This window comes from Mus caroli, unplaced genomic scaffold, assembly GCF_978045245.1.
Source record: "Mus caroli unplaced genomic scaffold, Mus_caroli_1 scaffold_5, whole genome shotgun sequence".
NCBI classification, from domain to species: Eukaryota; Metazoa; Chordata; class Mammalia; order Rodentia; family Muridae; genus Mus; species Mus caroli.
The window spans coordinates 145,917,895-145,940,820 of NW_028227260.1; the positions used below are offsets into that span (position 1 = coordinate 145,917,895).

General features: G+C 38.1%; 1 protein-coding gene across 6 annotated transcripts in view; it reads right to left on the minus strand.

Moving 5' to 3' along the window:
* Window positions 1-1,329: 1,329 nt before the first annotated feature.
* Usp9x (ubiquitin specific peptidase 9 X-linked) overlaps window positions 1,330-22,926 on the minus strand; it is a 136,033-nt gene continuing 114,436 nt past the window's right edge. For 4 of the 6 annotated variants that reach the window (XM_085838266.1, XM_085838268.1, XM_085838267.1 and 1 more), the window contains 12 exons: window positions 21,436-21,577; window positions 18,897-19,650; window positions 17,839-17,962; window positions 16,508-16,733; window positions 15,552-15,681; window positions 14,339-14,524; window positions 13,754-13,974; window positions 13,577-13,665; window positions 10,024-10,180; window positions 9,346-9,606; window positions 7,955-8,050; window positions 1,330-5,307 (listed from right to left, as the gene is read on the minus strand). In XM_085838266.1, coding sequence (XP_085694392.1) covers window positions 5,170-5,307; window positions 7,955-8,050; window positions 9,346-9,606; window positions 10,024-10,180; window positions 13,577-13,665; window positions 13,754-13,974; window positions 14,339-14,524; window positions 15,552-15,681; window positions 16,508-16,733; window positions 17,839-17,962; window positions 18,897-19,650; window positions 21,436-21,577 — 2,524 coding nt within the window. In that variant the 3' untranslated portion in view covers window positions 1,330-5,169. The remainder of the gene's footprint in view (window positions 5,308-7,954; window positions 8,051-9,345; window positions 9,607-10,023; window positions 10,181-13,576; window positions 13,666-13,753; window positions 13,975-14,338; window positions 14,525-15,551; window positions 15,682-16,507; window positions 16,734-17,838; window positions 17,963-18,896; window positions 19,651-21,435; window positions 21,578-22,926) is intronic. The other 2 variants (XM_085838271.1, XM_085838270.1) reach the window with 1 other exon arrangement.

Consider the following 22,926-nt stretch of genomic DNA (forward strand, 5'->3'; position numbering starts at 1 on the left):
CTTTAATCCCAGCACTTGGGAGGCAGAGGCAGGCGGATTTCTGAGTTCTAGGCCAGCCTGGTCTACAAGTGAGTTCCAGGACAGCCAGCCAAGGCTATACAGAGAAACCCTGTCTCGAAAAAAAAAAAAACCCCTCCAAAAATGTGTTTGAAATGTTTTGTAATGGCTGTATTTCTAGGCTTAAGATAGCTTAGTGATAGAATGCTAGCTTGCCTAGTATGTGGAAAGCCCTTGGTTCGATGCCCGGCACATCACACTAACAAAAACAAAACCATAGAAACCCAGCCAGGTGGTGGTGGCACATACTTTTAATACCAGCACTTGGGAGACAAAGGCAGGCAGATCTCTATGAGTGCAAGGCCAGCCTGGTCTAAAGAATTCCAATAAAATCAAGGACTACACACAAACTCTGCCTTGAAAAACCAACCCAAAATATCTCAAAGTCAAAAAGCAAGGGACCAACACAATATGGAACTACTCAGACTGTGCATGCCACATGACTTTGTCTACATTAGGGTCTCATTCCCAAGACATCTCATATATGCAACTAGCTCCCTAGACTTCTGATGTTGAGCACTTCTTGTCCCAAATACTTAGCTAAGGGATACTCAACTGGTTCTTAAAATTTAAACATAAATGGGCCACTAAATTAGTTTCCTAAAAGAGAAGAATTTTGTATTTGATTTGGCTTTATTTTAGCCTACATTTAAGTAGACGATGACCATGAACTCCTGATCTTCCTAAGTGGTAGGTTCAGAGGCACATAGTTTATACTACTACACTCTTCCCTTAGTCTGCTTAAAAAGTGGGGCAAGAAGGATGAACAGGAAAATCAGCTGTAAACCTAGCATTTGGGAGGCTGTGACAAAAGGTCAGTTTAAGGTCACCCTGATTACAGTGAATTCCAGACCAGCTTGAGCTACAGAGGTAGGCTGTTTCAGTAAAAGTATATGTGAGGGATATTTGGGATGCTTTTCTTTAGCAGTCAGTACTCCTTAGGGAAGCATCAACAGGCTCAGCTGCAGAAGCCAAATGTACTTTTCTGACACTGAAAAGGAACTTCAGCATTTCAGATGACATGCTAAAGTGAAAATTTCACATTAATAACCCCTCAAAACAGGGACTTTTCAGATTTAAAATCAAGAACCAATGGAAACAACCTATTATAAACATGTCCCTTAAAAAACTCAAGGGTCAAAAGTGGCTGAGTGACATGGCACTTGCCTATATCCATTCGATGCCCTGCATGCCAACCCTAGCAATATAGGCATGCCAACCCTAGCAATATAGGGGAAAACCCTATGTTAATAAATGAAAGAAAAACCCAAATTTAATTTATAAAGTTTTATTTTTGTATATGTGCTAGATCTTACGAACTGCGGACAATCTTTATGTCAATCTGTTGGCTTGTAAAAGGCTAAGAAGTATGTGAGATTTGGGCGGTGAAATTTCCTTTTGGGAACCCCAATTCCAAAAAAAAAAATTGCACTCATTAGTGACTTTAAAATGTGGTTCACCTTTCCCCCTTACACCTGAAAGCTTGGAGGACAAGTGCTACATACTTCTGCAAACACAAAATAATCATTAGAAATACAATCGGCAGCGAGTTCTTAATACATTCAGCACTTCTGTAGTGATTTATCGCACCCAAACCCTTTTCAAATATGCAACACTCGTGTAGATGCAGGACCAATTGTGGTTGGGCCCTACAATGAAACCAGTACTGAGAATGGTTTTGTTGGAAACACATAAGCTGGGGCAAAGGGGTGCTGGTTTCCTTGATCAGCAGTCTGTATGTCCTCGTACCTTCAAACTAGAAATAAAAACTGGGCACTTATCGCAAAAAGGCAATTTTCTAAAATCCTAAATAAGGCAGGATATAGTCACCAAATTAAGCACAAAATTAACAAAGTATAATAGTTCATGGGAAAACATAACCTGGAAAAATACTAATAAAACCCCGAACTATGCCAAAGTAGTCACCTGAATATTCAGACTCTTGCTTTCTTTTATAAAAGTAATTCAAATAAAAAAGGCTCCTCATGTTTTTAACCAATATGAGGATTAAAGACTTAAGTTGTTATTGTCCACTAATAAAAGTTAATCATGAAAATAGAAAACATTTGAATAATTCTAGGTCTGTATAATTATAGCTAAGAGACAAAAAAAAAAAAAAAAGCTGGGAAATCATCACTAAGAAAAACCAATGAAAAGAAACAAAGCCCATATATGATTATGCTTGTATTTCTGCCTCTGCGATGCTGAACATGAGAATTCGGTAGGTGGAGGGTTTAGAAACAGCAGCAATATGGTGTTTACCAAGTTGTACACAAAAATACTTAGATCCGACTGGGCAAAGCCCCAGTTTACACAGTTGCACAATAAAATCTCTTCAGTCTTACGTTAACAGATTCTACTGTCTTCAATAGAGCAATCATGCCATTTAGAAATGTGGGAGTACTTCAAACGAAGACTAGTGATTCTGCAACAAACATTTAAAGGAGGAAACATATGGCTCAAAAGAAATTAGTTGAGAGAATCAAATAACTTTCAGGCACTTTAAGACTTGAAATTTAAAATGTGCCACTTATGTTTTAGAGAAAGACCTCAAAATCACCACTATGTTGCTCTTACAATAACATGCATCTTAAAATTTCCGGTTATACATTAATGCTTAAAGAGTTAATATAGAAAATAATTTGCACAAACAAACAAAAATAACTCTGTTCACCTTCCCTCACTCCTGGTCACGACACAGGCCCACTCTTCCTCAAATGAGGGGAACCATGACTCCATAAGCCCCCATCATGTGGAACTGGTGGGCTTATACACTTAAAGCAACTACTGGGGGTCGGGGGTAGAATCCCTCCAAGAAAAATTCACAGCCTTTGAAAATGTCAAGTTTTCTTCTTACCTAGGAAGTCACTAAGTTTTACATATTTCATAATTTCCTTAAGAAGCAGAAAATACCAAAGTTGCATGTCAGATGGTAAGATAACATAACTAGTACCAGTTACTCATCCAAACAAAGCTAACCTACTTTACTACTTGAAGAACTTTAAAAAACTTCCAGTTGGAATTGCAAACACTGTACTTTGTTCAAACTTCAATTCAGGCTGGAGGTGCAGCTCAATGGTAGAGCTCTTGCCTGGAGTACTTCAGGTTCTGGATCCCCAGGCTCCAAAAACCGAAACAAAAGCAAATTCTGATGTAAACAGAATCTGGTGTCAAAGGTTGCTAAAATTACAGGAAGTCTAGAAGCAGAACTGTGGAATACTGCAAATAAGATACCTAAACCTTTATCTTAAATACTGCCCCTTTTAAATCACAAAATAACAATGCTCAATTTTGCTTCTGCTTTGATCAATGCCAACTATAGCCTTAAAACATTTTCCTATCAACTGAATTGTAAAAAATACAACCAAGCTTGTGCTCATTAAATACACATGTATATAAAAACATACAAAAAGTACAAGATTGATTGTTAGGGAACTTTTACAGCATCAACATCCGGTTCTCCAAGTCTTTAGTAAAGAGCCAAAGACCCCCATCTTTCTGTGCACAAAAACTTAATGAGACTAAAATCTTCATTGCTGGTTATGTCTACACATGCTATGCATAGAAATCAGCTTTCCAGAAATATGCAGTCCTCAAAAAGAGAGAGACAGGCAGACAGAGAAGGTATCAAAACCCCCAAACATACCACAGGACAAAAAGTTCTTCTTAAATCAAATTCTATTTGCAAATTCAGCAAAATAATTTCTATAAAATAAAACAGCAAAATATTTAAATAGGGTAGGCTGTATCTGTTTGCAGGGGCATTTGGTTTTAGACAGGTTCCAAAAAAATTACACATATTCAAATCACCAATTTTCTTTGAAACACAGCTTTAACTGATTCCTTTATCTTTATTCAAATTGTTTATTCTAAAATTTAATTCCTTAATTATATTAACTACCAGTAATTTCTTAAATTAGACCCTGCTTTGAATGTTAAAATTTTTGGAATGAAAAAGGAGCTTGGACAATTTTTGCTTTCAAGTAAAATTATGACTGAGCAGAGAATCAGCCAGAGACCTTGGTGCAGAGGTACTCCAAAGATTGTGGGATTCTGAGGACTTCCACAGCACTGGGATCCAGCAGAAGGAAGGACAGTTTGAAAGAGAGTCACTTAGTAAGCTCTAGCAAAGAACGAAACAAGCACACCAAATACAGTCTACTAGGCTCCAGCCAGCATACTGGCATAGCAAATTTTTGTGTATTTGTTTTAAATCTTTCAAAATTCCCATTACCAAGTCAATAAGCTTAAGTGTTCTTTATTCTACCCAGAGATCACATTGTCAAACATGAGAAGAACACGTGTGTAACTGAGAACTGCTTCCTTGCCACAGTTCTCCCTCAGTCTGTATTTTATAATCTAGGGTTTAAGAAGGAAAGCTCCGAGCAATGCAGGTGTCATGTCAGGACAACTGCAGTCATTATGGTAATATTTCTTCACTGGCTACACTAACTTGTGTGAAGCCATGCTAAATGTTACAGCATATCTATAGCTTCAAAGTGATTAACCTAACATCAGAATAAAAAGGCAATGAGAAAGACTAGAAACATAGTACATCACCAATTTTCCACATCAACCAAATAAATCAAAGGTAATCAGCCTTACATTGCTCATAGTAAAATTGACTCCAAGTGGCAAACAATGAACAGGAAACTATTGGTGTGACATGAATGAATGGGCTGTTTTGTTGATGTTGATTTACTTTTTGTTTTTGTAAAGGAGGTGATCCAACTGCCACAAGGTAGGCAACACTGGCTGCAGAGAGCAGTAGGTATAACAAGAAAATTAATGTAGTTCTGTAGATCTGTGAGTCTCATGAAGAAAAAAAAATTCTTGCTTAAGAATTAACAGTCAAACATTAATATACTATATACACCTTTGCCATTTACACATTAGCATCAGGCCATTTATTACAAAACACTATACACTTTCCACTGCAGGCGGGTTATATATTGACAGCAAATTTCTGCAGATAAGACAATGAATAAACTCTCCACTCCAAGTTGATTAGGAATAGTTTTTCTAGTTTGAAATATTAGCCAGACACAGAAAAAAAGTTGGACTGTAAGGCCTGGGTGCACAGTCTTGATGGAACCAGTTAATATGTGCATTTCACTGATCCTTGGTCTGAGGAGGGGACACTTCTTCACCGCCTTCATAATTTTCTTGTGCTCGTTGGCCAGTTCTCTGAGGGTTGTTCATGTGATGTGCCGCTGGGCCTGTATATGGCTGTCCATGCACATGGTTATTCTGAAAGGGAAAAGAAACCTGTGTATTACAAAATTTTCCATAGCTGGAGAAATGGATCAAAGGTAAGACTATGTACTGATCAGACAGGGAACCACAAATGGGTTCCTAGCACCCATACCAGGTGGCTTAAACGGGCATAATTCTAGCTATAGGAGGATCTGACACCCAAGTCTCTGATACTCACTTGCACAATATATAATTAAACATGGCAAAATATAGGAAAAAACCCAACCTTTGCAGCAGTAAGCACACTTTAAAATTATCAGTTGAAATTGGTGGGAACAGAAACATTTCTTTTACTCTTAGGACTTACAACATCAATTGAAAAGTCTTCTTATAGGCAAATACAAACCTCAGAATCATAAAGAACACATGATTGGGTAGGGATGTATAAATGTTTGTCCAAAGTGATTGTCTGAAGGAGCTGTTTTTCTCCTTCTACCATAATGATCCTGGGGTTTACCCATTGACACATTTTGCCAGCCCAGCTCCAAAAATTTAGGTGTAAGCCTGACAATTTAAAATATCCCATCACTAAGCCAGGCATGGTGACACACGCCTTTAATCCCAGCACTCAGGAGGCAGAGGCAGGTGGATTTCTGAGTTCGAGGCCAAGCTGGTCTACAGAGTGAGTTCCAGGACAGCCAGGGCTACACAGAGAAACCCTGTCTCAAAAAACAAGCAAGCAAGCAAGCAAACAAAACCCCATTACTGTTCTTGACTTACTCATCAAAAAAAGAATGATGTGAGGGCTAGCCTACATGAACTCTCTCTCACAGCATAAATCTGATTGACCATAGGTGCAATTGCTATGTAGACAGAACTATTAATATTAACTATTGCCACTGAAATCACAAGGCTAGATTAATGTATGAGCCTTCTTGGGACTGAGCCAAAATAATTACTGTCATGATTCTCTAACTTTTTTTTTTAAAAGATATGTACTGCTTGTGCTGGCCTTGAAACCGTGTTGCAATGCATGGTGGTGCATGCTTTTAATCTAGGATTCAGGAGGTAGAGGCAGGCGTATTTTCTGAGTTCGAGGCTAGCCTTGTCTACAAAGTGAGTTCCAGGACATTGAGAGCTGTTAGACAAGAGAAACTGTCTCAAAAATGAGAGAGAGGAAATAAAAGGAAAGAAAAACAAAGACTCACTATGTCAACTAGGTTCTGTCTGCTTCTCCCAGCAGTAGAATTACAGATATATCACAATAACGTTTTTTATCTTTTTAAATACCTGAACCTCACATGGTTAGGTGGTGGTCTTTATATCCCCACAAGGCATGCCAAGATTTTAGGCTCCACACCCCGTGGTTTCATTTACGCCCTAAAATGTAAGGCCATCTTCAGTGTTGTTCTCAAGGCAGCAGATCTCACTCCCACCTCCAATTTTTTTTCCAGACAGGGTTTCTCTGTGTAGCCCTGGCTGTCTTCAAACATCAAAAGAGATCCGCTTGCCACTGCCTCCTAAGTGCTGGGACTAAAGGTGTATGCCACTACTGCCCTTAACCACCACCCCTTTAAAGGACAGGGTCTCAAACTCAAGAGATCTGCCCACTTCTGTCTCTCAAGTAGTGGGATTAAAGGCAAATCATACATTCATGAATTTTAGCACTCTGTACAATGGCAGAAAGCTAATTTCCACTTGTGCACTATCACCCCTGAAAACATTTGGCTTGGTCACATCTACATTTTAGGAAAGTTCCCATTCAGGATATTATTCTAAGTAATTATTTTGTAGGTAATTAATTTGACAATTACCTTAGTTGTTTTTAGAATTTACTTGCAGACATAGTCTAACAAGAAATGTCATTATAATCCTTCATACTAAGCAATGATTATCATTTTTTTAGATTTATTTATTTATTATATGTAAGTACATCGTAGCTGTCTTCAGACACTCCAGAAAAGGAAGTCACATCTCATTAAGGATAGTAGTGAGCCACCATGTGGTTGCTGGAATTTGAACTCAGGACCTCTGAAGAGCAGTCGGTGCTCTTAACCCCTGAGCCATCTCTCCAGCCCCAATGATTATCATTTTATACTGATACTTTTATACTCACTCTATACTAGTAGTACAAGACATACCTAGCCGGGCGGTGGTGGTGCACACCTTTAATCCCAGCACTTGGAAGGCAGAGGCAGGCGGATTTCTGAGTTCTAGGCCAGCCTGGTCTACAAGTGAGTTCCAGGACAGCCAGGGCTACACAGAGAAACCCTGTCTCGAAAAACAAAAACAACAACAAAAAGACATACCTATTTGGAAAAGGAACCATATTCCTGGGGCAAATTCAAATTTGTACCACGACCTCACTCCAACCCATTCTTCTGATCATGCCCCCAAAGTTAGTCCAGAGTCATGGCAAAAAGCCTTCTTTTATAGTCAAGTATGAAACTGGTTCTAGAGCAGGGTTTCTCAATCTTTGTGGGGGTAGGGAGTGTTAAGTGACCTTTTACAGGGGTATCATCAGATAGCCTGCATATTTCATATTTACATTATGATTCAGTATAAAATTACAGTTATGAAGTAGCAATGAAAGAAATTTTATTGCTGGGGGGGCACAAAATGAGGAACTGTATTAAAGGGTTGCAGCATTAAGGTTGAGAACCACTGTAGAGGTTAACCCCACCATCTGACTCCTGCTTACCTGCTGATATTGAGATCCAGGGGAATGAGGGTATAACGGAGCATCTTCTGGTGGAGGTGATTCATGCTCATCTGGGGCATCTTGGTCATCTGGTTCCTAATTAAAAAAAAAAATGATGTAGGCAACATCAAGGTTACTGCTGACTTTGTTAACTTAGTAACAACTCTTAGAAACTGTGATTATAACTTCTATATCTAATGCTCAGGGCACCTTCCCAAACACTGAAGGGGCAGAAGATTGTAAGGGCCAAGGGGACAGGAAATCAGGTGTGAACTATGTTGCCTAGAAATGTCAGGAAAGGTATATCCAGGCTGGAGAGATGACTCAGCAGTTAAGAGCACTGACTGCTCTTCCAAAGGTCCTGAGTTCAATTCCCAGCAACCACATGGTGGCTCACAACCATCTGTAATGAGATTTGATGCCCTCTTCTGGTGTGTCTGAAGACAGCTACAGTGTATTCACATAATAAATAAATAAATCTTAAAAAAAAAAAGAAAGGTATATCCAAGCAGTCTCAACAGCATGGCTGCTTAAACAATGGACATGTTAATATGGATGGAGGAAGTTCCATGAGTCTTCAACAGGCAAACAAGGAATGCTGAAAACAGAAAACCATATTCTCCAGGAAGAATCCCCCAATTGATTATCCAATACCAAATGGTCAGACCTAAAGTCATAAACATATAAATAAATGTATATACACTAAGCAGTTTGTTATTTATAGATTTAGGAATACAGATTCATGTAACACTTAAAGAAAAAGAAGCCATGGATCTAAGAGAGAGCAAGGAGATGTGTGCGAGTAGCTGAAAGAGGGGGAATATAATTATTTTAATACAGATCACTTCTTGTTTTCTAGAGGACCCAAGTTCAAGTTTCAACACCTACATGACAGCTCAAAACAATCTGTTCAGTCCAGTTTCAAGGGATGCAATATCCTTTCTTCAGGCCTCAAAGGGCACCAGGCGTACAGATAAACCACCAATACACACAAACGTTTAAAAAAACAATTACAAAAAAAAAAAAAAAAGCCGGGCGTGGTGGCGAACGCCTTTAATCCCAGCACTCGGGAGGCAGAGGCAGGAGGATTTCTGAGTTCGAGGCCAGCCTGGTCTACAGAGTGAGTTCCAGGACAGCCAGGACTACACAGAGAAACCCTGTCTCAAAAACACACACACAAAAAATAAATAAATAAAAAAATAAAAAAACAATTAAAAATTCATAATTCGGGTTCTTTTGAAAATAATTTCTAAGGTTACAGCATAGTAATTTCTCCAGATGGAGTCATCATCATCATTAATATATTACTACATATTAAAAGCAAACACAAGTCTAGCAATCTTAATAAACGACACTATCATTAATACAGTCAGTGGCCTATAAAGAATTACTTTGCTTTCTTCCATTTCTATTTCTTGTAGACTGGTGGCTTTTTTTACCTCCTCAGGACAGAGTTCACAAGCTTTTGCAAGTGTCATCCTAGCGCTGTGTGACCTCTCTAAGAAATAGCCATTTGATGTCTCATTGCTTTGCACTGGAGGAGACCAATTGTTGTAAGTGTACTGAGGATTGCCAGTGTATGGTCTTCTTTCAAGTTCATCTCCAAGCCACTCCACTGCCCACGTCCATTTCCTTTTAAGATCTCCATTGCCCTTCAAAAGTAAATAAAATCATGTACATTTAAGAGGATTGGGAGTGTATCATAGATAACTTAAAATGATAATCCCACAAACTGAGGATTTTTTTATTCTTGAAATAGTCTTGCTATGGCAAGTCTGGATGTCTGGTAATTGTTATATAGCTCAGGTTGTTGTCAAACCTGTGGTTGTTCCCCTGACTTAGCCTCTAATGTTCGAATTATAGATGTATACCTCACCCCCCCCCCAATACCTGGATTGAAACAGGATCTTAATTAATGCTATTTTTCCTTCCTTTCTTATTCTTTGTCATATTGGGGAATTGTATATTCTGGGTAAGCAGTATATCAGAGCTACAGCCTTTTAAAACAGGATCTTTTAACTCCAATTTAAATTTCTATGAAAATACCCTTTATAAGAAAATACCCTTACCTGCAGGATTTGGTAAGCAACAGGACAACTGCTAAAGAGGGCTACCATACATTTTATACACTGGTATGCTCTTTTTTGATAGTGATTCTTAGAACGCTGAATTGTGTCAAACAGCCCATCTCGGTCATCTGGAATTCCTTTAAGGGCATTATGAATTCTGAAAAACATTCAGATGGAAGATAAAACTTCTAAAAATTAAAAGAAGCTATTATCTATTGAGTGTTTATTACATGCTACCCCGTAAATGTCTGTGGGTTCAGTTGTTTCATAATAGACAGTAAGTACCACTATTAAATCTTTGAGCAGATGGGAGATAGAAACAGCTTGCCTAGGGTCATACAGTTGCCAACTAACCGGACTCAAGTCTGTATCCTTACTAACTTTACTTGTTCAAATTGCACTGTTTAAATACATCACTAGAAGCAAATTCTGAACTCAAGAGTACCACAAACTTTAAAAGTTAACACTGACACTCTAGTTGAGAATAACTTGCTTTAAGTCGTTTTTGTCTTCTGCTTTTGAGAAAGGGTTTCATTATGTAATCCAGAATCATCTTGACCTCTCAATATGACAGCCTCCAAACTGCCGAGATCACATGCTTATGCCACCATACCCAGTGTCTATTTTGTTAGATATTAGCTCCCAATAAACAAAATATGACATATACCTGTATTACTGAGCAGTAGAAAGGAACCAATACATGCTGTATGCAAAGGATCTTTGCAATTAATTAGACACAAAATGCTAAATGTTGTATTTTGGCAAAATGATTATAACAGGCACACTTATAGAAGCAAGCAGGTTGCCAGGAGTAACCAAGGGTGTCTAAATAGATATAGGCTTCTTGCTGTTTGATCTAAGATATTGCATATAAACTCTACTTCTCCAATTTTGTGTTGCGGGTGGCAGTGCAGAGGCTGAGGGCTGGTCTAACCCATTTTAGAAAAGTGCTCTGCCAGTAAGCTACCCTAACCTTATCTTTATTTTTGTCAACTGATATAAAGTGTTAAAACATTACTTTAACATATCATACTTTCTTCCCACTAATAGCAACAGTTTTCCAAACACCATCTTTAATCAATACTATCTTTGTGTTGCTTCCTTCATGTCTAATAATGTAGGACACATGGAGGACATTATAAATACTTAAGACCTACTTACAAAACTAAACAACAACAACAACAACAAAAAAAACCCAAAAAAGCTACAGTATGAGATTATTTTCAAACTTAAGTTAATCATCTGTTTTTACTTACTACTTTTGATATTTCTCACATTTAATCCAACCTATGTTTTTATCACATCATATGCTAAAAGAGAACTTAGATGTATCTATCTATGTCTTGCTACATAGCATTGACTAGCTTGGAATTCACATGGATCTGCCTACCTCTGTCTTGGAATAATATGATTGAAGGTCTAAATATGCTACCACACCATTAAAGCTATACAATCTTATGCTATTTTGTTTTCTTGTGTTTTTGCTTTTTTTGCAAGACAGGGTTTCTCTGTGTAGTACTGGCTGTCCTGGAACTCACTTCTGTAGACCAGGTTGGCCTTGAACTCATAAATATGCCTGCCTCTGCCTCCCAAGTGCTGGGACTAAAGGTGTGCACCACCACGGCCTGGCTTGTGCTATTTTTAAAAGAAAAATACTAGAAGCTAGACTGTATTAAAATCATCTAAGAAGTATCAATGGTGACTGCTTAGAAAATTTTGGATTCAAGAAAACTGATTTTTTTGCTTACTGCTATTTTTATAACAGTAATTTAAAACAACAATAAAAAACATTTGTGGGCTGGTGAGATGGTTCAGTGGGTAGCACCGACTGATCTTCCAAAGGTACTGAGTTCAAATCCCAGCAACCCATAATGAGATCTGATACCCTCTTCTGGTGCGTTTGAAGACAGCTACAGTGAACTTATACTAATAAATAAATCTTTGGCCAGAGCAAGTGGGGTTGGCTAGAGCAAGCAGGTCCAAAGTTCAATTCCCAACAATCACATGAAGGCTCACAACCATCTGTACAACTAAAGTGTGTATTCATATACATAAAATAAATAAATCTTAAAAAAAATTTGTATTTTAAAATACTTCTATTACTTTATATGTAGAAGTGTTTTTTCCTGCATGTAGTACATATATGCCTGGTGGGTGTCTTAGCCACTATGTGGGTGTTAGGGAACCAAAACTGGTCATCTACAAGAACAAGTGTTTTTAATGACCCAGTCATCTCTATAGCCCCTAGAATGGCTAATCTTAAAAATCAGTACTTAAAAACTCTTTTAATCCCAGCACATGAGAGGCAGATACAGGCAGATCTCTGTGAGGTCTGCCTGGTCTACAGACTGAGTTCCAGCACAGTTTTGGATACACAGCGAAACCTTGTGTGTCCAACATAAAACAAACAAACAAACACCCCAAAACAAAAATAAGTATTTAATGTGCTTTGTTAGCAAATGATTCAAGTTGCCCAGAACTCACAATTTCCTAGCAGAGGTTGAAAAGAGTGACTTTGTCTTCAGTTTCAAACTACAAAGAAGTGTCCTCTTTTGCTGTTATAATTGGCCTTCATGTATAGCACTGAAGTTTGACTTTGAAGTGTGCACTCGAGAAGCTTATATTAGGGGAGAGGTGTAAGAGTGCTGGCCGTTAAGTTCAATGTTAATGAGTTAGCAGTATGTATTTATTAAGATACTAAAAAAAAAAAAACCACCAAAACCCCAACCCAGCCCCAATCAACCAATAAAGTCCACCACCACCACCACCACACCCCAAACACATTCATGTGTGCGTGTTTGTGGTGTGTGCGTACACACCCAGCTGAAGGGAACTTGGTTTTCTTCAACCACATGGGATTAAATTCAGCTGAGCCACCTTGAAACAAGGTCTTGGTGTAGCCCTGGTTGGCCTTGAACTCACAGAGACCTGACTGCCTATCTCCCAAGTACTGGAATTAAAAGTATGTGTCTTTATGCTCCGCTCTCCAGAACTATCACTAAATAACTACAGATTTATGTAATGAGGTTATTCCAAAATTAATGTAATCTAAACCTAAAACAATCCTTGGATTTATTAATATATTCATATGTATAGTCTATTGCTAGTTTTCTTTAATTAAAAAAAACCATTCAGAGTCGGGTGTGGTGGTGCACGCCTTTAATCCCAGCACTTGGGAGGCAGAGGCAGGTGGATTTCTGAGTTAGAGGCCAGCCTGGTCTACAGAGTGAGTTCCAGGACAGCCAGGGCTATACAGAGAAACCCTGTCTCAAAAAACCAAATAAATAAATAAATAAATACAATTCTGTTGAATGATGTTAATATATTAAGTATGAAACCTGGGCAATGTCCTCATTGTCAAAACCTGACAAAATCTGGGAGAACTTGGTAGTCATTCCTGTCTTTCTTTTTTCTTGTAACACTGAACATTCACTAGAACCCTAGGGTGCTTTTTGTTATATATTTTGTTAAATGTGGGGGTGGTCAATTTCTATTATATGTAACAGCTGGGACTAAGTCTAATTAGCCTGATAATAAAAAATAAAGTATCCACCTGTGAGTCTGCCAAGAGTCTTCAATCAGTAAGATTTGTAAAAGCAGATCCAAATAGGGCCGGAGTTCGTAAGTATAAGAATATGCAACCTAGAAATAGGTTAAGACACAGTGAATAATGTATATGTGGGTAATAAATCAAATCACAGAGATTTAACAATGGTTATGATTTCTTAACCTGCCAAAGAAGTTCACTGAGGACAGTAGATGAGAACTGAGGATTCTCCCAGCAGCAAAAGCGAAGCAATTTGACGGTCTCATCAGAGTTACTGCAGTCTTCAATAATTTTCTTCACATAACTTGTTCTCACAAATAAAATGTCTACCACATTTTGTTGAATTGGCATTATAGGTTGTGATAAGTTAGGATCACCAAAAGGATTTGGAAGAGAAGGATTACCTATAATACAGATTTGTCAATGAACAACCACAATAACAATGTAAACTCAGAACATAGCCTAGAAATGTGCTTTAGAAAAAAAAAAAAAAAGAGCTGTATGTTAAGTTTTCTAAGCATAAGATTAGTAGTGTGTCTCAATGACTCGGTATCCTAACATAAAAATTTTACTAATTTAATCCAGTAGCAAGCAGAAAAAGGTCCAATAATCATGTGAAAAAGAAACAGTACTGCAAGCATTGTAAAATGTTTCAATAGTGGACTTTCCTTCACACCCTCACTTTGTATTTACGTATTTTCAGAACCAAATTTGATTAGTTCTAGATATGACCCAGAGTACTCAAAACTATTGCCAAGAATAGATTACCATTGATCGAAGACTGCATTCTTGAAGAGACATTGCAACAGCGGATGAGCTGTGACACTACTGAGTATAATTTGCCTAATTCAGCATACTGATATTTAATTGGAGGACCAGGACCTTCATCTAAGGACACAAGCATAAAGGTAGCAGGTACACTCAGTTTGAGCAGCTGTGTTTTCTCTGCCACTCCTGCAGTGAAAGAGAGACAGAAAGCAAGTAGAGAGGCGGAAAAACAGAAGGAAAACATTAGGATGGAACGAACTTTGTGAACAAAACAAAAAGGACAAATATTTTAAATAACTCAGAGATCTGTCTGCCTCTCTTAGTACTGAAACTAAAGGTGTACCCCCATCCTTTGATGCTGAAAATGTCCATGTTAGACAACTATTCTCCCCCAATCCAATCTTTTGCAACAAAATAAAACAGTGGAAGACAATTGTGCATGATATTTAGGTACAGTTCTAGTAGTAACTTAACAGGAATGAGCAGGTCGTATTAGAAAGATCAAGGAGTAATTTAAGTCAATTCTTAGTTTAAAAAATTATTAGGGATGCTGGAAACCAAACCTGGGATTAGTAAGAGCTAAGCAAATGCTCTGCTATACTCCTAGCACTAATTGAATGGACATTATTTCCTCTAATTTTAATTTATTTTACTTCCTTTTTTCTAGACCTTATTCCAAAATTGATGACTCTTCACAGTAAAAACATGGATTTTTTTGCAATAACTGTGGTAATTCTGATTCAGTTAGTGAATTGGATGAAGCCTGGGAATAAGTATGTTAATAAAGCAGGTAGATGTAGTATTGCTTTTTGGAAGTAAAACTTTTTTTTTTTTTGTTTTGTTTTTGTTTTTCGAGACAGGGTTTCTCTGTATAGCCTGGGCTGTCCTGGAACTCACTTTGTAGACCAGGCTGGCCTCGAACTCAGAAATCCGCCTGCCTCTGCCTCCCGAGTGCTGGGATTAAAGGCGTGCGCCACCACGCCCCGCTTGGAAGTAAAACTTAAGACAACAGAATCTCACTTGTGTTTACCACAGAAGTATTATGTAAAAAATTATAAAGTGCACAGGGGTTCGGGCAAAGGATATTCTGTATTTAGAGAAGGTTTCATATAAAGAAAAAAGAAAAAGAAAACATACTTCATCATTGGATCTTCTGAATGACTATCATTTAACATGATACTTTAACAGAGATTATGAAAATTTCAATTCTTACCTAAATTGGCATACATTACGAACAAGTTGAAATACTGCTGTAAATGACGTCCATGCTCTGAAACCTCCCTCCGCAAGAGATTTAGTACTGCTCTTAGTAAGTGGTCACTCAAACTTAAGTTGTCATAAGCCTGTAAAGGAGAAAATACTAGCTGATTCTCAGCAAAGTGCAAAGATTATTTTATGTGTATGTTGAAATAAGAATACTTTTCTGGAAGGACTGCTCACATGAATTCATTCACTCTGCTTACCAACACTAGATTGACCCAAAGGACTTGTATATACTAATGGTAGAGAAGAACTTTGCCACTGAGCTTATCTACCAAAATCTCTTCTTACTCTTGAAGAAAGCATCTCAACTAAGTTGGCCCAAGCTGACTTGCAATTCTCTAGCAGTTGAAATTACAGGTCTGTACCACAAACTGTTATGGCACCACACCCAGCTTTTGAATTCATTATAGATTTTTCACTTTGCTGCAATTAACACCAAAAATGTTTATTAAAAATCTACCCAAAAGAAGTGTTATGAAAATCCCACATGGAAACACTATGTGGGTTGGGCTGGGGTGTGCTTCAGTGGTAGAGAACATTCCTAAATAGTCAAGGCTCCAGTTTTCATCAGCAAGCACAAAAGGGAATTATCTTTTCTTTCCCCCTTGAGACAGGGTTTCTCTGTGTAGCCCTGGCTGTCCTGGAACTCACTTTGTAGACCAGGCTGGCCTCGAACTCAGAAATCCGCCTGCCTCTGCCTCCCGAGTGCTGGATTAAAGGCATGCACCACCCCTGCCTGGCGGGAATTATCTTTTGAAGACATTGTCTACACACACTGTTGCTTTATCGGTCTAGGTGTCTGATAACTTGTGGTAAACATAAAACACACATTCTGTTTCTCTTCAACTTCAGGAAAGTTTATTTATTTATTTTTGTAAATACATATATAAACAAAGGTACAATTACCTGACTAGAAGGTCCAGGAGATGCAAAAGGTGAAGGACAAGGCCCGTCTTGTAAGGAAAAATGTGCAATGAAAACTATGAGTTTTGCAAATGCACCTCTCACTTCTGCACTAGGGCATTCCAAAAGGTACTCAGAGAATCGATTTGAAACATTAAAAAGGACATTGTGAGCAAACCAAAATCGTACATTCTTGCTGTGACGCAGGAGAATACACAATGCGTCATACCTAAAACAAAACAAAGCACAACTATCAGACTATCAATTCAGTTCACCTTTCTTATAGTAAACCTTGTGTGGGTAGGATGAAGTGGACATTGAGGGGAGGAGGAGAGAGATGAATACTATATGGATTGGCCTAGTCTTTTTTTTTTTGGTAAGATTTATTTATTTATTTATTATATGTAAGTACACTGTAGCTGTCTTCAGACACACCAGAAGAGGGAGTCAGATCTCGTTACGGATGGTTGTGAGCCACCATGTGGTTGCTGGGATTTGAACTCTGGACCTTCGGAAGAGCAGTCGGGTGCTCTTACCCACTGAGCCATCTCACCAGCCCGATTGGCCTAGTCTTATGGAATTATAAAATTGGCAAAAGCTTGTATTTAAAAATCCACTACTAGCCAGAGTGGTGGCATACACCTTTAATCCCAGAATTTGGGAATCTTAGTTGTAGGCCAGCCTGGTTTACAGAGTGGATTTCAAAATACTGATATATACAGAGTAATCTTGTCTCCAAAAAATGACAAAAATAACTTCTTTCCTTACTATAATATCTTCTGGATATGTAAAGAGGCTTTTTACTTGTGTGTGCACGTGCGTGCGCGCACGTTCATGAGGGAAATGGACTCTATTGGCAGGAATAGGTTCTCTCCTTTTTTTTTTTCCCCCGAGATACGGTTTCTCTGTATATCTCTGGCTGGCCTCAAACTCAGAAATCAACCTGCCTATACCTCCCGAGTACTGAGATTAAAGGCATGCACCACCACTGCCTGGCAGGTTCTCTCCTCCTACCATGTTGGTTCTGGGCTTAAGCTCAGTTTTGTCAAGGTTTGGTGGCAAGAGCTTTCACCACTGAACCATATCACTGGCCCTGAGTAAATAACAATTGCTAAAAAGGTATTATAATGGCCTCTATACTATTTTTACCCTTTGAATTTATGCCACGTGTTTTAGTATGATTTCTTACTACTATATAGTTTTTAAATTTTGCATCTTAAGTTTGAATAAAAGTCTTGTGATTCTGAAAAACAAACAAACAAACAAACAAACAGAGCACTCTACAAAGACCACCATCAAATCTTAAACAGGAATAAAAATCCAAAACAAGATACCAATCACTGGCAGATCCTCGGACTATTTTCTTTGTGTGAAATCCTGTAGTAAAAAGGAACCTAGCAGCAAGCTGAATACTAATCATAGTGATTTCTTCTGCTTCAGGAGACAGGTGATCTTGCCCTAAAAAAAACCACATACACATATTTTAAAAAAGTCTGTTCAAGCCCCATTTTCAAACAAGTTTGTACTTTGCATTCTCACTTTGTTAAAACTCTTCTTAGATTACTTATGAAATTATTATTCCTGATATTAGAGCCAAATACAATGCCTTATACTAATGCATTAAACAAAAATCTGCTTGAACAAACAAAAACTTATCTCCAAACAGTATAACAATAAACACTTAGTACTCAAACACAAATCATCTTAAATGTAATTTTAGCCAAAAGCATCAACTTACATCCATTCAAAATGAAAATGTTAATTTTATATATTTAGGTAGGGTATGGTGGCACACAGCTTTAATTCTAGCACTCAGGAGGCAGAGACAGGCATATCTCCGTGTTCTAGGACAGCCAGGGTGACAAAGAAACATCTTAAAACACAAAAAAACAAAAACAACCAAACACACACCTTCACCTGCCAAAAAGGGGAATGAAGACTGGAGAGATAGCTCAGCAATCAAGAGCACTTGTTGGTCTTACTGAGGTCCAAGGGTAAGTTCCCAGCACCCACACAGCAACTCTAGTCCAAGGGGATCTAATGCCTTTTTCTGGACTCCTCAAGAATTGCATGCATATAGCACAGACATGCATGTAGGCAAAACATTTATAGATATGAATAAAGAGCAGGGCGGTGGTGGTGCACACCTTTGATTCCAGCATTTGGGAGGCAAAGGTAAGTGATCTCTTGAGTTTGAGGCATGATTTCCAGGATATCCAGAGCTACACGGAGAAACCTTATCTTAAAAAACAAAAAAAAACAAAAACAGCACACACACACGCACACACAGCTATGCCTACTAATAAATCTTAAAGATAAGAATTACTCTTTGCAAAAAAAAAAAAAAAAAAGAATTACTCTTTGCTATAAGAAGCTAACTCTTGACACTTACCTGGAGGAGGGTTTAAGTAAACACCATTACATGTTAGTAGCTTTTTCATAAACTGAAAATATTCCAAACTGTACTGCATTCGGTTGTGCATGAACTGAACATTCTGCTTCCGAACACTTCTTTCAATGGCAGATGGCATGACAATCTGATGGGGCCTTGTGGTGATAGCAATCTCTGATATGTATCTTATCACCTCGTCATCATGACCTATTGTGTCCATTCGTTCATAAAAAAGTATATATGCATTCCACCATCTTTTCTGGCGCCTGTACGACATGCGCTTCATCATGTGATCAAATACTTCTCCCATGTACTCTCCTCCAAAACACTGGTTTTTCATTTCTTCATCGTCATCCATTTTACATTCTGTTACATCTCCATCATCAAATTTATACCAACGATTTTTTTCACCATCCCCTCCATTCCTCTGAATGATGTAAGAATAGTAATGTCCTCCACTGGCTTGACCACTGTGCACAAGCACACCCACAAGTCTGTATTTTGTGCTTCCTGCTTTCTCGCTTTCACACTGCTCATTCTGTTGTATCAGCTGACTTTCTGGGTTGACATTATCTCCCTCCAGTTTAGCAACACCTGCAACTGTGTAAGGTTCCATGTCTAACTCTCGAGGAAATTCAAAGTAATCATTGAACTTGATTGCACACTCTCTTTCCCAGTCATAATCGAATCGTTTTAGTTGGATAGCAAGAACAGGAGGCAATTTTTTAATTAGCAAGCGCTTTACAGTATCAACCTAAAATCAATAGAGAAAATTAATAGATACAATCCATTGCAAAAAGTAAACCAAAATCCAAGCAAACACCACCATTCCCAAATCTGAAGGTTAACCAAGGGTGTCGCACATGTTAAGCAAGCAGTCATCCTTTAGCCACATCTCTAATTCTCTTCTGCTCAGGCTGGCTTTGAACTTGCTCTGTAGCCCGCCCAGACAGGTCTTGAATGTATGATCTTCTTGCCTCAGTCTCCTATTCGAAGTTACAGGCTTGAACCATCAAGATCATGAGACCAAGTAAACTTTTTTCTCTTAAATCTTTTTCCCTTGGGATAGGGGGCCTCATATTATAGTTCCAGTTGGCTTCAGATTAGTGCACTATGAAGCTTAGGCAGGCCTGAACGTGGAACTTGGGCTTTTCTTGTGTAGTTGTAAATCACTATATGTAGCTCTTCAAGTAAATGACTTTATGTGTAAGTGTACCACATGTGTGCTGGTGGCTGAGGCCGAACAAGAGCATTAGAGTCCCTGAAACTGGAACCATAGATGACTGTGAACTGCCTGCCATGTTGGTGTTGAAAACTAAATCCAAGTCCTTTACAAAAGCAGTAAGCACTTTCATGGCTGAGCTCTCTCTCTAGCCTCTTAAGCAAACTCATTTTTAAAAAAGATTTATTTATTGTTATATGTAAGTACACTGTCTCTGTCTTCAGACACAACAGAAGAGAGCATCGGATCTCATTGCAGTTGGTTGTGAGCCACCATGTGGTTGCTGGGATTTGAACTCAGGACCTTTGGAAGAGCAGTCAGTGCTCTTACCTGCTGGGCCATCTCACCAGCCCCTTAAGCAAACTCTTCTCTTAAAAAGCACTACACATCAAGTTTTTGTAAGATTTACTTGAATTGTAATCTTAAGATATTTCTGTGAAGTTGATGTAAATATTAACTGGAAATGGCCTATACCGGTTAATACAGACTGCAAAAATTAGTCCTTTATACATTATTTACTGCCTAGTTTCTATACTACCTTTGCCTTTAGCCACTGTTTGTTATTTATAGTTATTCCAACTAAGGTTGTTTGCTGTAAACAAACTGAATAGTTTACTTTTTATTGGGCAATTAGAAGGTAGTTAATATTATACAGGTGATAACATATTTAATCCTTACAATCCTCCTAAGATGGCACTACTGAACCTTAAAGATACAGTGTCCTGCTAAGTTTAGGAACTTGTCTCATGTCTCAAAATCTATGGTGGTAGACAGTGTTGTTTCATGCCCCATAATCCCAACGTACAGACTTTCATCCTTCTCTAAGTGGTGTGGGGCCAAACAATAAAGGTGACTTAGAGGTAAAATGGTTTGGAAGCCAGAAAAGATAAACATAATTTACTATTCGTAAGTATGAATGTCCCTCTCCCTTGAAGAGATAAGTTCCAATGGACAAAATCTAATCAGGTGGTAAAAAAACAAAACAAAACAAATTTTACTGTATTTAAAAAAATTTCAGCAAAACAATTCTGGATATAAGAGGAAAAATGTTTTCCTCCATCAGCTCTGGAGTTTGTTTCTAGGCAGAAACAAATGTACCCATGTTAACTCATATAAACAAAGGTATTAAGCAATTACAGTTTTACAATTTTGTTTATTCTAGTATTACCTTTTAACTTTCTTCCTTTAAAATACACACACACACACACACACACACACACACACACACTGTTAAAGAAAACTGTTTTTCTTTAACTATCGACTACCCAGAGCTTTTCAGTTAGAGGTAATATTGTTATCTAAATAGATAATTCATACCTTTTTATTGCATTTTTCACAATGATAAGCATTTGCTCCTTCTAATAAGTCTCCTTTGACATACTGTTCCAAAGAATCCAGAAGATTTTGGTGGTTTCTAATGTCTACATTCAGAGTCGTAAAAGATTCTTCACATTCGTACCTAAAGATATTATTTAAGAAGTTATCAGAAAAGGATTCACTCTTCAGTTCTCTAAACACCTCATTATTTACATAGTTAATGAAACCTCTGCTGGGCATGGTGGCGCATGCCTTTAATCCCAGCACTCGGGAGGCAGAGGCAGGTGGATTTCTGAGTTCGAGGCCAGCCTGGTCTACAAAGTGAGTTCCAGGACAGCCAGGGCTACACAGAGAAAATCCTTTCTCAAAAAAACCAAAAAAAAACAAAACAAAACAAAACAAAACAAAAAAAAAAAAAACAAAAAAAAACAACCCAAAGAAACCTCTAAGGTAATGGAATGTTACCAATACTGACGGCATTTCCTAGTTATTTACACTGTGCTGATTGATTACATACTGTCCTTTGCCTTCATGACAAAATTATTTGAGAACTATCACCATCCACACTTGAGTGAAGTGGGAATTAAAATAGGCCAGTTGGGGGAGGCAGAGGCAGGCAAATCTCTGAGTTCAAGTTCAGCCTGTTTTAGTTCTAGGACAGCCCAAGAATACATAGAAAAAAAACCTGTCTTGGAAAAACAAACAAAAAGCCAAGCCAAGCAAACAAAAAGACAGGGCTACTGGAGCTTAAGCTCTTTTTAGTCTACCATGTTGTTTTCAGGTGTGATTTGTTTTGACAGTAATTATGGCCCCCTGTGGCAAGCGCTCAATTATGCCATTCTACCAAAAGTAATTAAGTATGTATATGTAGAGTGAGCAAATTCTTTTTTAAAAAAGATTTATTTATTTTTATTTATGTGAGTACACTGCAGCTATCTTCAGACACACTAGAAGAGGGCATCGGATTCCATTACAGATGGTTGTAAGCCACCATGTGGTTTCTGAGAATTGGACTCAGGACCTCTGGAAGAGCAGTCGTGCTCTTAACCGCTGAGCCATCTCACCAGACTATTTTTTAAAATGCACTATTTATAGTGTGTGTGGCTGCACGTGCTATTACATACACAATGCATGTTGAGAGGACAATTTTGTCAAGTTGGTTCTCTCCTGACAGTTTGCCAACTTGAACTTCCAAATGCCTCTACCAGCTGAACCACCTCACTGCCCCCAATTAAAAAGTATTTGTTGGGCTGGTGAGATGGCTCAATGGGTAAGAGCACCCGACTGCTCTTCCGAAGGTCCAGAGTTCAAATCCCAGCAACCACATGGTGGCTCACAACCATCTGTAACAAGATCTGGCACCCTCTTCTGGAGTGTCTGAAGACAGCTACAGTGTACTTACATATAATAAATAAATAAATCTTTAAAAAAAAAAAAAAAAAAAAAGTATTTGTTATTGTTAAAATTACCTGTAAGTTTGTGTGTCTGCCA